The sequence below is a fragment of the Heptranchias perlo genome, chromosome 12 (genome assembly GCF_035084215.1).
Source record: "Heptranchias perlo isolate sHepPer1 chromosome 12, sHepPer1.hap1, whole genome shotgun sequence".
Lineage (NCBI taxonomy): Eukaryota > Metazoa > Chordata > Chondrichthyes > Hexanchiformes > Hexanchidae > Heptranchias > Heptranchias perlo.
The window spans coordinates 57057026-57072782 of record NC_090336.1 but is presented as its reverse complement, the minus strand read 5'-3'; the positions used below and the strand labels follow the sequence as shown (position 1 = coordinate 57072782).

Genomic DNA, 15757 nt, shown 5'->3' with positions numbered 1-15757 from the left:
CCCTGTCAAACCCTTTCATTATCTTAAAGACCTCTATCAGGTTACTACTCAGCCTTCTCTTTTCTAGAGAAAAGAGCCCAGCTTATTTAGTCTTTCCCGATAGGTATGTCCTCTCAGTTCTGGTATCAGCCTTGTAAATTTTTTCTACACCTTCTCCAATGCCTCTATCCTTTTTATAATATGGAGACCAGAACTGTGCACAGTATTCCAAGTGTGGTCTAATCAAGGTTCTATATAGGTTTAACATAACTTCTCTGCTTTTCAATTCTATCCCTCTAGAAATGAACCCCAGTGCTTGGTTTGCCTTTTTAAAAAAAAAAATGACCTTATTAACCTGTATCACTACTTTTAGTGATTTGTGTGTCTCCACCCCAAGATCCCTTTGCTCTTCTACCCCATTTAGACTATTATCCGAGCGATATGTGGCCTCCTTATTCTTCCTACCAAAATGCACCACCTCAGACTTGTCTATACTGAAATTCATTTGCCAATTACACACCCATTCTGCAAGTTTATTAATGTGTTCTTGCATTTTAACGCATTCTTCCTTTGTATTAATTACTACACCCAATTTCGTGTCGTCCGCAAATTTTGAAATTGTACTTCTGATTCTAAATCGTTGATGTAAAATTATACACAGTAGTCCCAGCACTGATCCCTGTGGAACACCATTTCCCACCTTTTGCCAGTTTGAGTAGCTACCCTTAACCCCTACTCTCTGTTTTCTATTTTGTAGCCAACTTGCTGTCCATTCTGCTACCTGTCCTAACGACATGCTCTGACCTTAGACATGAGTCTACACTGTGGTATCTTATCGAAGACCTTTGAAAATCCAAATATATTACATCTACTGCATTTCCCTTGTCTACTCTTTTTGTTACTTCTTCAAAGAATTCAATAAGGTTGGTCAAGTGTGACTTACCCTTCTGAAATCCATGCTAGCTATTCTTTATTATATTTTCATTTTCTCGATGTTTTTCTATTACATCTTTGAGTAAAGATTCCAATATCTTTCCAACCACCATCGTTAAGCGAACTGGTCTATCGTTCCCTGGACTTGTTCTATCTCGCTTTTTAAATATAGGAACAACATTAGCTGTCTGCCAATCCTTTGGCACTATTCCCATTTCTGATGTGTATATATTATATGTAATTTTGCCTCTGTTATCTCTTCCCTAACTTCTTTTAATATTCACGGATGCAATCCATCTGGATCAGGGGTTTTATCCTCTGAGTTTGATTGGTTTATCAATTATCTCTCTTCTTTCTATCGTGTAAATGTCTTTATACCCTTTTTGATCATCTCTTCTAATGTCATACCCACCTTGTTGTAGGAAAAATAGCATGGAAAGTCTGTTACTATAAGAATTACTGTGTTGTTAAAATAATAAGGACGTACATGATCTCTCTCCCCTCCTGGGACTCTCAGGACGGTGTACAGGTGTCGGATGGCCGTGCTGGCTCAGACTATGGTGGTAGGGGAAGCCAAAGCTGGTTGAAACGCTGCTGTTTTAAAAACGTCACAGCAAGAACTTCTCTGTCTTTTCCCTGGATGGGCGGAGTCTGACGAGACTGCCCTGCCAAACTCGGCAAGGAAGTAACATAGCCAAGGTGAGTGAAGCATGGCTTGGACAGGAAGAGACACAACGAGCACACACCTGAGTGCTTAAGGGGTGCCAGACTGCAGATTAATCTAATCATGGCCCTGCACCAGCTAAACGAGGTACTTAACAAGAGGGACACTATAGGCCACGGCCTGTACATGAGCAAAGGAATCAACTGAAAGATGGCCATGCAGCTGAGGCCCAATCGCCGAGCCAAAAGGGATCGTGCATGAGGTGGCCATGCAGCCAAAAAAGGTATAAAAGTATATGCCAAGTTCAGGCCACACGGCGGAGAAGGACAATGAGCCAGGGAGGAAGTGAGGAGGTTCTCTAAAGGCCAGAACCGGAAGAAGAAGTTGTAAAGGATCCCGAGTCAGCTTGCTCAGTCGTCAAGGGAAAAATGGGAAGTAAAGCCTGTATAATACCTGTACATTACTGTCTTGTTTGTTAAACTATATGGATACATGCGTTTAACAAATCTTTCTAAGTTGTTGTGAATGAATTGGTCTTACTGTCGATTTGGCCATTCGCAACCTTAAAAGTAACGCAAGTAAAATTCTTACATTGTTAGTCTCGCTGGTAAATACTGAGGCAAAGTAACTATTCAATATTTCTGCCGTTCCACTGTCATTACCTGTGAGTTTATCTTGCGCATCCCTTGGTGGCCCTATCCCTATCCTGATTTTTCTTTTGTTATTTATGTGTCCGTACAGTACATCACTTTGTTTTTATATTCCTTGATAATTTAATTTCATAGTTCCTCTTTGCTTTCTCAATTGCTTTTATTGACATCTTTGCTAACCTCTTCGTATTCCCTTTTGTCATCCTTTCCTTTAATGTCTATGCACTTAAAGTATGCTTTTTTTAGTTTCAATTTTACCCTTATCTCTTTATTCATCCATGGTGTTTCATTATTGGCTAGTTTGTTCTTGTTATTTTAGAGGAATATATTTCTCCTGAACTCTATTGATTACTGTTTCAAATATTTCCCACTGCTGTTCTATCTTTTTGTCTGCCAACATTTTTTTCCAGTTTACCTTCCTAAGTTCCATTCTCATTCCCTCATAATTAGCTTTTTCCCAATCTATTACTTATGTCTCTCAATCATTATTTTAATGATTATGTTATGATTGCTATTGCCTAGATGCTTCCCGCTTACTTCTCTTATCTGCTCTGTTTCATTTCCCATTACTAGATCCAACAGCAATTCCTCTCTTGTTGGGCTTCTCACACACTGGGTAAGAAAGGAGTCGTATAAACCCTGGATAAACTCTCTTCCCTTTCCCCACCTCCGATCATTATTTGGGGGTAGTTGAAATCTCCCATTATCAATGGTTTTTACTCATTTCATAGATTTGTCGACATAGTTCTTCCCCTACTTCCCTTCAGCTATTAGGTGGTCTGTAGAATATGCCTATTAACACGATTGATCCCTTCCTATCCTTGTCTCAATCCATATGGATTCTGTTTCTATTTAAAAGAGCTATACAATTCGTCTCACTCCCCTGCCCTTTACCCCCTTCAAGTATGATCTTAGCCTGCTTTAAAATATAGCTTGCAAAAGATACTACAGCAGTTCTTATCTGCATAATACATTTGTACACAATCTAAACTTTACAAGACTAGTGTTTTACATTTTAATCATGCGAACATGGGCCACAGTAGAAACTTCAGTGCTGGGTAAAGTTTTTGCACTTCAAAGGATTATCGAGGAGTACTTTTGTATTTTTTTTTTAAAAAGAGAGAACAGTGAATACTCCATTTTGAGATACCAGAGTGGTGCATTGGATCAGTACATTTTTACCTTTGGAATCCAACCCAGAGCGATAGGATAAAACTCTCCCCCCTCTGCTGGCTGTGAAAGTTCTTTGTGTAACAATTTGGGCAAAACCAACCCAGGTCCTGGAGGTGAAAGCACAACATAAAATTACCCAATTTGGTACTAAATTCACCACATCACTCAAAGCTTGTTGGATGGCTGGTGCAGGGAATGAAAAAAATTCAGAGGGATGCATCAAATGAGAAAAGGCAGACAGGTGTAACAAGGAATGTTCACGCATATCGTGGGCAGTGCCCCCACTTTACAAATGTAGAATCAATCATTTCCTCGTAGAAGTAGTTCGATTTTCAAATGAAATTAGCAGTTACAATTTCACCTTTCCATAGCTGCTAATTGATTCCAGTATAGTAACATTGGCTGTGCAGTGCACATGGCTAAGCTACTTACAAGAGGAGTAACCTATGAGATACAGCACAATCGATCTTCAGAAATCAGACATTGGCTTTGATTGGTAACAGTTATAAGCCTCACTGAGGAAATTCTAGACCGAACAGTCTGATTCTTAAGTAAATCACAACCGACACTGCACCAATGATGCTGTCACTTGGGAGTTACAGGCCTTAGTGAGCAGCATTGAAGCTAATTTTTTTTTAAAAAAAACTATTTTATAATATTCACAGCATAGTTTTTCTTCAGAAGGTGCTTTTTAAAGTCAGAATTTTATTAAGTAATTCAGAAAATTCAGATTGGATGGCCATTGCAGAATACATTTAAAAAATATACATTGTAATTACATCAAAGCATTAACAGCCCAATACCCTTTCACATCCAAGGCCATGATTTGAAATAGAGAACAGATCGACGGTCCTAATATCCGCTTCTTTTGCTTGGTGTCAATTTTTGGCTGATTACGCTCCTGTGAAGTGACTGGAGATGTTTTCCTACGTTGAAGACACTGTATAAATGCAAGTTGTTATTATTGTAGTAGGGACTTTCTTCTGAGATCCTGGTTAAGACACATTGTTGGGGCATAAGAGTGGAAGCTTTAAGCTGTTCTTCAATCAGTGTCAGTGGTGCGTTTATATCACTGATTTTCCAAGCACGGGTCTCATTCAGCCAGCAGTAACCCGAATGTAAATTTGTCAGATTTGTTAAATCTGGCCACTGGCTAGGTTTATATTGGGATTACCACCAGCTGTGGGAAATTAGCAATGCAAACACCCCACTGGACACTAATAAAAATAGGGCTTTTATTGTGCATCTGGCCATGGAGTGCTTGATGTTAACACAAGATGACAAGTGGAAATTAAAATATTCTTCCCTCCCCACCAGACCTCCTCTACCACAGGCCTCATTAAGTACAAAATTCATCAAAAAAAACCTTTGAAAACTGTCTTACATTCAACACACTTTTAAAATTAAACTTCAGTTTAAGTTCAGATTTCAGTTATCATTTAAAATTCACATGTACATTGAAAATAAAAATTTTGAATGGATTAAAACTATCCAGCAACTGAGGTGGCTGAACCATATCTGGTCCAATTCCAAATTTATTTGTACTCATGCCATCTTAGTTATCCAAACGTACTATGTTGCACACCTATGCGAATTCTTCTGTCTACCTGAATTTTATAATATATATTATAATATAAATATTATATATATTTATAATATATATAAACTTGTATAATTTATTATATTTTAACTAACGTCATATAAGCAGAATAGGAAAAACATTTATGCAATACAATTTGTATGTATCTCGTGGTAAGTCTTATTGACAACTTCATCACTTGTCAGTTAATAGCCCAGTCCTCACTTCCGAAACACAATCACAGCTCGTGGCTCTCCATACATCCTGAAACATTCCTTTAGCGCTGAAGAAACTTCCCACATTGGTAGGTACGAAAACTTCAAGCGACTACAAAATACTCGGATCTTTGTTTTGTAATTTGGACTTCGAATGAGTGAACTTAATAAAAATTTAGATGCTGGATTTTGGTTCAGTTGGATGAACATGAACCAATCTAATTATTTTCCAAAATGCTATCATACAAGTTAAAAATAAGCACACATGGGAAAGGTTCCACATATCGGAAGCAGACCTGTTAACACCTGAAGCCCCTAAAAGTGCACAGCAAGTTTTCTTAGGCAGTTTCCATTATAAATATAATGCAAAAAGTTGACAAAAGGTGATTGCAGTCACAAGCTTTTTATTATAATTCATCAGTATGCTCACTGATATTCCTACTGTAACTATAAGTACACTGTGCAAGAAATTTTGAAATCTCAGCCCGTGCAACTTTTGGCATGCTTTGCTTCCATCTATTTACTTGAAAGTTGCATTCCCCCTCTCATTCTTCTTCTCCCTTCGTCTACTCCCGGTCATATTTCCCTTTTCTCACCACCCATTATTGTATCCTTCCCTCACTCCTTCTCTCACTCTCATGCTGTCTTTCCATCTCTCTCATTTCCTCATTCCCCCTCTTATTCTCTCCAATTCTCTCACATTCCCTCCTTTTCTTTGACAGTTAGAAGCTATTTTACTTTACATAGGGTAGAAGTAGAAAAGGAAAATGATTTGTAAGACAATTTCTTTGGAAAACTGGTAAAATATCCAAAGTATTTTTTTTACACTACGGTTGAGTAATAATGGGTGCATGACAATAAAGTTATCTACATCACTTTGAATGGAGCTTAAAATCAGCATTGACTGTGTTTGGTGATATCTAAATCTCATACGCTTCAGAGTACTTGCACAGAGTGATTAAAGAAACTATCCAACATGCTGTTCTCTGTAGGGATTGGCAGATTACAAAAGTCTGATTAAAGTAATTTTTCTGGTTTGTTGTAGAGTTCAAAATGTGTAAGAATGTCAAGTTTACTCTAAGAAAATGGAATCATTAACATTTAATGATGTAACGAAATTTAGAATATTTTCAAATTGACCACAAACTCCGGCCTGTACTAGAAATGGACTGTCATTTCCCACTGGGAACTGAAGTACAATTCTCTGATTGCTTATTTAACTAACTGTCCATGTGGCTCATGTTGCACTTCTTGGACATAGGGTTGCCAAACCTCCCGGATTGCCAGAGATACACCTGCATTGCCCAGAAGACTCCTGGAAAGGGGCATGACTCTCTCAAGCACTGCTACGAGCAGCCTTAGAGAACCTTGTGCTTCAAATTACCTGCTGCAGCAATGCACCCCTCCACAACTTCGTGAGGTCACTAGATGTCGTCACAGAGAAGCATCCGGATCAGTGACATTAACCATCCCCCCCGTCAATGTGCTCTGTGGGAAGAGCCCCAAACATACAGCCGACCACCCTTTGTGCAATCTCTGTTTGGTTAAGGTCTGTTTGTACCAGCCGGTTTTGATGTGTGATGTCACAGCACAGATCAGCTCTGACTGAGGCTCCCAGTTCGGACTTGTTACCTTCACGCAGAACCTGAGTCTGAGTCCAAGGATATAGGGAGAGAGAATGGGGTGTGTTGAATGCAGCATTGACTGCAGGGCCTGACCACACCTTGCAGCGGGATCCTGGCTGTTGTTACAGGGTGAATATCAAAGGGTTATAGGATTACTACTAGTTACAGTTAGAATATCGGGGCCTTACACCTATTACTACCAGTTACATATGGACTCAGTGAATTATTGTAATACTGTTAGTTACTGTGGCAATCTGATTGTTTCCAGTATTACTATTAGCTATTGGTGCAATTTCAGTGAGTTACTATTAGTTACTGATGGAATAAAAGTTCCTCCCACCTCTGGTTTAACTCCTGCAAATCCCTCCCCTATCTTCTGCTTCCCCTCTTCCCCACCCTCAAGTTTCCCTTCTCTGCCTGTTTGCAGATGGCCTCCTGCTTCACAGATCATTTTGAACAGCTGCTGGTGCAAAACCATGAGCAAAGATACTCAACTACAGTGCCAATTTTTAGAAGGTAAATGCAATGATGTCACATGGTCAGGCATCACATAATCAAACCTCTGGAAATACCTCCAACCAAAGTTGGCAACCCTGGTTGGCCACCCCTACATTATTCTACATAGATGTTCATTGTTTGGATTGGATTTAAAACACGTTTTAGGATTTCATGCCTAGAAAGTGAGTTTCCACAAGCATCATTTTTATTTTTACTGCACTGAATCATTCTGGTGGAGCAGTTAATCACAACTAGCAGAGTGAATGTGTTCACTAAATCATTATACATACTAATGATCAATTTAATGTTTTCAAAAAGTGCTACATTAGCTTGCTAAGGTAGTACAACATATGTTAAAGTGCATTTGATCTTTTTTTCTTCGTATTTCTCAGATACAATGTCACAAAAACCTTTGCTGTGCCTAACAATCTAGGACTAGATACAGGGCATGATTTATTGCAAGGTATGTGGGAGAAAGATCAAAATTGAACTAACTGGATTGTTGAATGGAAGACAGACAACTGCAGGAGCAGAGGAAGGGAGCTGGGTGTGGAAGACAGAACTATCCTAGCTGACTGATTTTCTTCAATCAACAGACACATCACAGCACAGTGTTCTTTCTTTTAAATTTCGAATGATACAATTTAGGTGGCTCATGAAATACTATTAATACAAAAAAGGTTCAATGTCTCCCAGTTACATTGTTACAGCTCTTGTATTTTTGTTTTGGGGAAATCTAGCGAAAAAAGAAATTCTCCTACTTAGTAATTATGCCCAGCACAAATTCAGACAAAGCAGCTCAGCTAATCTTTTTAAGTGAGACAGATCCACATTAAAAAGGTAAATGTTATGAACCAATGGTCCTAGAAATTGGCTGTTGCGATGTATAAGAGTTGCTGGGGACCACAGCTAACAAGGTCAAACGTAAAAGACTCTTTCTCTCCCCCACCCTATTTCAGTAATGGGGATCTATGACTGACAATCTGTTCAGCTTTGAAATTAAAAAGAAAATGCATGAGATTCAGAAATTCTCTTCCACCATTCTTTCATTACTTCTCAATTCTTCTGTATGCTGGCTGAACAAGATTATGAAGCATGGGTGGAAAAATAATGAGGTTCATCCATCATTTAAGAGAAAAATACAAAGTAGATAAATTACTAAGTCTTGTATGCAAAAGTATTAAATTTCTAATATATAGCATGTAAACTCAAGTATGATCAGACTTAAAACATCCAGCAATATTGGCCCTGCTTTGTATCCATCATTTGTTCGTAGTGTGAAATTACTTCATCATTTACTTACAAAATCACCAGCTGTGGCGCTGCTCACTGTAGTCTAGAACCTGAAACAATGTTTACTGCAGTCCCACAGCAGCTTAAACACGACAGCAGCCTTCCCATTAGTCAGAGATTACTTGCCTGATTCAGGGTAGAAATATGGCACACATTACCGATACCAAGTAGAGTGAAAACTACAACTCCTATGATGCATCTGACAAGGTTTGTCAACAGAAGCAGGTACTTCCATCAAGCTGAAGAATCCCTTTCTACCTGGTTACCATGTTACATTGGATGGTGCGATGCACTCTGGGTATTGTGGATCCACAGGAAAAAGGGTGAAACCCATGAGTTTGGCCTTCCAGCTCAAACGTGCTTCCCCACAGCACCCCCTCCCCCATGTGTGTAACATCGTGTTGTTAGTGAGTGTAGTCTTCAATTTGGTTAAACTTCCATCTGCAATATCCCAAGCATTGCCCATTTCCAACAACAGTCTTGACTTCGAGGGATTTACTCTTTTCCTTGGCCAAGCCTTTGCCCTTCCCATCACTTTCATCGCCAGTTAATTCTTGCTTTCTGCTTTGTTTCTGTGTTCAGCAACAGGATTCACTTTACCTTCGGTTGCTTTGTCTCCTTCAACTGTCCCAGTGATGATTCTCTCCTTTTGTTTTCCTGTTTTTCCTCTTGACGATTTCCTTCTTTACACTTCAGTCTGGATTCCTTTCCGGTTTTCTCCACATGTAGCAGCATAGCCACAAGTTCAAAAGGACTGAAGAAATGGAAGGTACCTGAAAAATTGACTGCTTTTGTGCCCGTAACCGAGCTGGATGTTTGTTTCTCACATGCTCTGGGCGGCTGCTGCTACCACACCACTGCTGGCAGACTCACAATCAGGCTAGGTGGAAAGGTAAATCAGACTGAGCTGAGATTTAGCGTAATTATGGAAAAGGACAAAGATAGAACAGGAGTAAAAGTTCTCAATTGGGGAAAGGCCAATTTTACTAAGCTGAGAAGTGATTTTCGCAAAAGTGAACTGGAAACAGCTACTTGAAGATAAATCAGTGTCAGAGCAGTGGGAGGAATTCAAGGGAGAGATGGTGCAGGTTCAGAACAAACATGTTCCCACAAAGAAAAAGAGCAGGATTTCCAAATCAGGAGCCCCCTGGATGACAAGGAGCATACAGGGTAAGATATGGCAAAAAAGGGAAGCTTATGTCAGACAAGCTTTCTGCAGTTCAATACTGCAGAAAGCCTAGAAGGAGCATAGAAAGTGCAGGGGTGAAATTAATAAGGAAATTAGGAAAGCAAGGAGAGGGCATGAAAAAATACTGGCAAGTAAAATTAAGGGAAAACCCCAAAAGATGTTTTATAAATACATAAAGAGCAAGAGAATAACTAAGGAAAGAGTAGGGCCAAAAAGGTAACCTACGTGTGGAGGCGCAAGAGGTGGGTATGGTCCTAATGAATACTTTGCGTCTGTCTTCACAAAAGAGGGGGACAATGCAGCGATTATTGTTAAAGAGGAGTGGGAAATATTGGATGGGATAAGTGAGAGAGGACGTATTAAAGGGTTTAGCATCTTTGAAAGTAGGTAAATCGCCAGGCCCAGATGAAATGTATCCCAGGCTGTTGAGAAGCAAGGGAGGAAAGAGCGGAGGCGCTGAACATCAATTTCCAATCCTCCCTGGCTACAGGTGTGGTGCCGGAGGATTGGAGGACTGCTAACAATGTCCGGTTTTTAAAAAGGGAGAAAGGAATAGACCGAGTAATTATAGGCTAGTCAGCCTAACTTCGGTGGTGGGCAAATTATTGGAATTAATTCTGAGGGACAGCATAAATCGTCATTTAGAAAGGCACGGATTAATCAAGGACAGTCAGCATGGATTTGTTAAGGGAAGGTCATGTCTGACTAACTTGATTGAATATTTTTTTTTAAAGGAGGTATCAAGGAGGTGAGATGAAGGTAACGCGTTTGATGCAATCTACATTGATTTTAGCAAGGCTTTTGATAAGGTCCCATGTGGCAGACTGGTCAATAAAAGCAAAAGTCCAAGGAATCCAAGGAAAATTGGCTCAGTGGCAGGAAGCAAAGGGTAATGGTCGATGGGTGTTTTTGTGACCGGAAGGCTGTTTCCAGGGGGTTCCGCAGGGCTCAGTACCAGGTCCCTTGCTTTTTGTGGTTTATATTAATGATTTGGACTTGAATGTAGGGGCAATGGTCAAGAAGCTTGCAGATGATACAAAAATTGGCGGCGTGGTTGATCGTGAGGAGGAAAGCCGTAGACTGCAGGAAAATAGCAATGGACTGGTCAGGTGGGCAGAAAAGTAGCGAATGGAATTCAATCCAGAGAAGTGTGAGGTAATGCATTTGGGGAGGACAAAAAAGGCAAGGGAATACACAATAAATGGAAGGATACCAAGAGGTGTAGAGGAACAGAGGGACCATGGAGTGCATGTCCACAGATCCCCGTAAGGTACTAGGACAAGTAGATAAGGTGGTTAAGGCAGCATACGGGATACTTTCCTTTATTAGCCGAGGCATAGAATATAAGAGCTGGGAGGTCATGCTCGAACTGCATAACACACTAGTTAGGCCACAGCTTTTTTTTTAATTCGTTCATGGGATGTGGGAATCACTGGCAAGGCCAGCATTTATTGCCCATCCCTAATTGCCCTCGAGAAGGTGGTGGGGAGCCGCTTCTTGAACCGCTGCAGTCCGTGTGGTGAAGGTTCTCCCACAGTGCTGTTAGAAAGGGGGTTCCGGGATTTTGACCCGGCGACGATGAAGGAACGGCAGTATATTTCCAAGTCGGGATGGTGTGTGACTTGGAGGGGAAAGTGCAGGTGGTGTTGTTCCCATGTGCCTGCTGCTCTTGTCCTTCTAGGTGGTAGAGGTCGCGGGTTTGGGAGGTACTGTCGAAGAAGCCTTGGCAAGTCGCTGCTGTGCATCCTGTGGATGGTACACACTGCAGTCACAATGCGCCGGTGAAGGAAGCGAATGTTTAGGGTGATGGATGGGGTGCCAATCAAGCGGGCTGCTTTGTCCTGGATGGTGTCGAGCTTCTTGAGTGTTGTTGGAGCTGCACTCATCCAGGCAAGTGCAGCGTATTCCATCACAATCCTGACTTGTGCCTTGTAGATGGTGGAAAGGCTTTGGGGAGTCAGGAGGTGAGTAACTCACTGCAGAATACCCAGCCTCTGACCTGCTCTCGTAGCCACAGTATTTATATGGCTGGTCCAGTTAAGTTTCTGGTCAATGGTGACTCCCAGGATGTTGATGGTGGGGTATTCAGCGATGGTAATACCGTTGAATGTCAAGGGGAGGTGGTTAGACACTCTCTTGTTGGAGATGGTCATTGCCTGGCACTTGTCTGGTGTGAATGTTACTTGCCACTTATCAGCCCAAGCCTGGATGTTTTCCAGGTCTAGCTGCATGCGGGCACGGACTGCTTCATTATCTGAGGGGTTGTGAATGGAATGGAACACTGTGCAATCATCAGCGAACATCCCCATTTCTGACCTTATGATGGAGGGAAGGTTATTGATGAAGCAGCTGAAGATGGTTGGGCCTAGGACACTGCCCCGAGGAACTCCTGCAGCAATGTCCTGGGGCTGAGATGATTGGCCTCCAACAACCACTACCATCTTCCTTTGTGCTAGGTATGACTCCAGCCACTGCAGAGTGTTCCCCCTGATTCCCATGGACTTCAATTTTACTAGGGCTCCTTGGTGCCACACTCGGTCAAATGCTGCCTTGATGTCAAGGGCAGTCACTCTCACCTCACCTCTGAAATTCAGCTCTTTTGTCCATGTTTGGACCAAGGCTGTAATGAGGTCTGGAGCCAAGTGGTCATGGCAGAATCCAAACTGAGCATCGGTGAACAGGTTATTGGTGAGTAAGTGCCGCTTGATAACACTGTCGATGACACCTTCCATCACTTTGCTGCTGATTGAGAGTACACTGATGGGGCGGTAATTGGCTGGATTGGATTTGTCCTGCTTTTTGTGGACAGGACATACCTGGGCAATTTTCCACATTGTCAGGTAGATCCCAGTGTTGTAGCTGTACTGGAACAGTTTGGCTAGAGGCGCGGCTAGTTCTGGAGCACAAGTCTTCAGCACCTCAGCCGGGATCCATAGCCTTTGCTGTATCCAGTGTACTCGGCTGTTTCTTGATATCACGTGGAGTGAATCGAATTGGCTGAAGACTGGCTTCTGTGATGGTGGGGATATCGGGAAGAGGCCGAGATGGATCATCCACTCGGCACTTCTGGCTGAAGATGGTTGCAAACGCTTCAGCCTTGTCTTTTGTACTCACGTGCTGGACTCCGCCATCATTGAGAATAGGGAAGTTTGCGGAGCCTCCTCCTCCCGTTAGTTATTTAATTGTCCACCACCATTCACAACTGGATGTAGCAGGACTGCAGAGCTTTGATCTGATCCGTTGGTTGTGGAATCGCTTAGCTCTGTCTATGGCATGTTGCTTCCACTGTTTAGCTTGAGTGCTGTGTACAGTTCTGATCACCACATAACAGGAAAGATGTGATTATACTAGAGATGGTACAGAGGATATTTACGAGGATGTTGCCAGGGCTGGAGAAGTTTAGTTATGAGAAAAGTTTGACTAGGCTGGGGTTGTTTTCTTTGGAACAATGCAGGCTGAGGGGAGATTTAATTGAGCTATATAAACTTATGAGGGGCCTAGATAGAGTGGATAGGGAGGACCTATTTCCCTTAGCAGAGGGGTCAGTGACCAGGGGTAAAGATTTAAAGTAATTGGTAGAAGGGTTTGAGGATAGCTGGGGAAATTGTTTCACCTAGAGGGTGGTGGGGGTCTGGAACTCGCTGCCTGAAAGGGCAGTGGAGGCAGAAACCCTCAACTCATTTAAAAAGTACATGGATGCACACTTGAAGTGCTGTCACCAACAGGGCTACGGACCAAGTGCTAGAAAAAGGGATTAAGCTGGATAGCTCTTTTCCGACCGGCACAGACACGATGGGCCGAATAGCCTTCTTCTGTGCTGTAACTTTCTATGATTCTATGAGACACAGCACGACTCTTCCTGTTCCACAGCAGATTCTCCTGTTCCCCCCCGCCCTCCTCCCCATACCACGTTACATGGGGACAAACCTACCACCACATTATTGATTTGTGTCACTAGAAATGGCCATGCATGCCAGTTTGGGCACATCAGTTTGCCATTACTGATATAGGCTATGGCCGTATTATGATGGTGGTGAACAGTATGTTATTTCTGGTTCAATGTTAATCGCCATTATGAACTGTAATTTGAGGTTTGATCCCAAGTTACTTTCATCATCTTATATTCAAAATCAGTATTAGAGAGGCAACACAGAAAGAAACTTAAGTTACAGGAAATTAACTGATACTTTCTGACTACCTGAAGGATCAAGTGCAAATGTACTGATCAACAACAGGTAAAAATGAGTCAAGGGCACTTTCAACAATGCAAGAGTTAAACACAAGCTTGAGGGATCACATTGACCTCTCATCTGGAAAGAGCCAACTGATCCAAGAAAATTAAGTCCAGATAAACGCAAGCTTGATCCAAGTGCACTGAACTATCACCGCCATCATTCAGAATCTAATCAATTTTGTGCAATTGCTAGATGTTTCTGTTGAGTGCTCTCTGCTGGCTTTGTGAAGGTTGAATAGTTGAACGAAAGTTGCACCAAGCTGTAATACAATGATTTATTAAATTGTCTGTTTTAATGGTAGTTCATAGAACTTTTTATTCAACTATTACATTTCTTGATAAAACAACAGAAGTGCAAACATTCAATTGGGCAGTCATGAATGGTGTTGAAATAACCAAGGATATAGCCTGAGACACACCAAGGAGTTTTAGCAGACTCCAAGTTCGATGTTCAATGTCCAACCAATGCAGAGCAGCAATCAACAAAGCCAACAGAATGTTGAACTATATACACAAAAAAGTGAGATACAATTTAGAGGAGGTTGTGATCAAAATGTACAATGGCAGACTGCACCTGGTGTCCTGTGTCCAAATCTGGTCACAGAGCAATGAAAGAGATATTCAAATGCTGGAGGCAGCATAGAACCATGTGGCTAATACCTAGTGTAAAAAGACTGAACTATGAGAAAAAAACTGGGGAAACTTGGGCTTTTCATCCTGGAAAGGAGGCACCTCAGAGGTGATCTTAGAAACGTATAGAAGATAGTTAAGAGAATGGAAAAGGATAAATCAGAAATACAGCTTTAAATTAAATTTTAAACTGGAAAGGTGAATTTGAAATGGATATAATTTCTTTCTTTGGAGACTAATGAATATATGGAATGTACTTCCAGATAGCATAGTGGGGGTGAAAACCCAGGAATCATTTAACAACTGAATGCTGCTGTGAGGGAAATGTTGGGTCTTTCTGGATTAACTAAAATCAGCTGAATGAAGGGTTAAAAAAAAAAGACATTTGTTCAGACAGCGAGAAACAGAGAGTGAGTCTTCAGTTTCCGGCCAAAATAAGGTGGAAAAAGAACCGGTTTCAGCAATGTTTCTTGTACTATTTGCAACATAATTATCTCCAAATGTGAGATCCAGTAATTTGGTTTTCTCTACCACATAAGAGATTTAGTTCATCCTACAGAGAGCCAATCTCCAACAATGAAATGTAGGCAAAAGAAACAATAACAAGCCGTAAGTCAGGCAGAAAATAACTGAAATTAAATATTTCCAAATCACTAAAATCCTTCATATTATACATCTTTATTAATTTTATATCAGCTACCTAAAGGTGTGAAACAACCATTGTTCATGGTTTCTTATATCCCTGACTTTATTCAGATGCACATTGATTTATATACAAGTGTAAGTATAAACCCCTTTGAAATGTTATTTTATTTCTGCAGATTATATTCCTAGCACACCCTCAAATATATTCTGCTATCAGAGAACTATTCCAATGGTTGATATCACTGAAATTTGTGTAACTTGTAACCAATCTTGTGCTGCGTGTCCTTTCTCAAGCTCTTCTTTCTTTCCCCATCCCTTAATTAACTAAATCATCTCTATATAATGTCAGAAATCAAATTACAATCAGTTTGAAAAGGCCAGATCAGGGACATGTTCACAATGTCTAAACTAGAAAGAGTGCAGAAAAGATTTACTAGGATGCTACCGGGA

General features: G+C 41.0%; 1 protein-coding gene across 2 annotated transcripts in view; it reads right to left on the bottom strand.

Annotated features, from left to right (window-relative positions):
• The window catches only part of zgc:101566 (Transmembrane protein 263-B-like), a 178170-nt gene that overhangs the window by 58442 nt on the left and 103971 nt on the right, over positions 1-15757 (bottom strand). Inside the window, exon 2 of one of the 2 annotated variants that reach the window (XM_067994161.1) lies at positions 3409-3506. The exons of the other annotated variant lie outside the window; for it this stretch is intronic. Within the exon in view, the coding sequence (XP_067850262.1) occupies positions 3409-3506 (98 nt within the window). The remainder of the gene's footprint in view (positions 1-3408; positions 3507-15757) is intronic. 2 annotated transcript variants of the gene reach the window in all.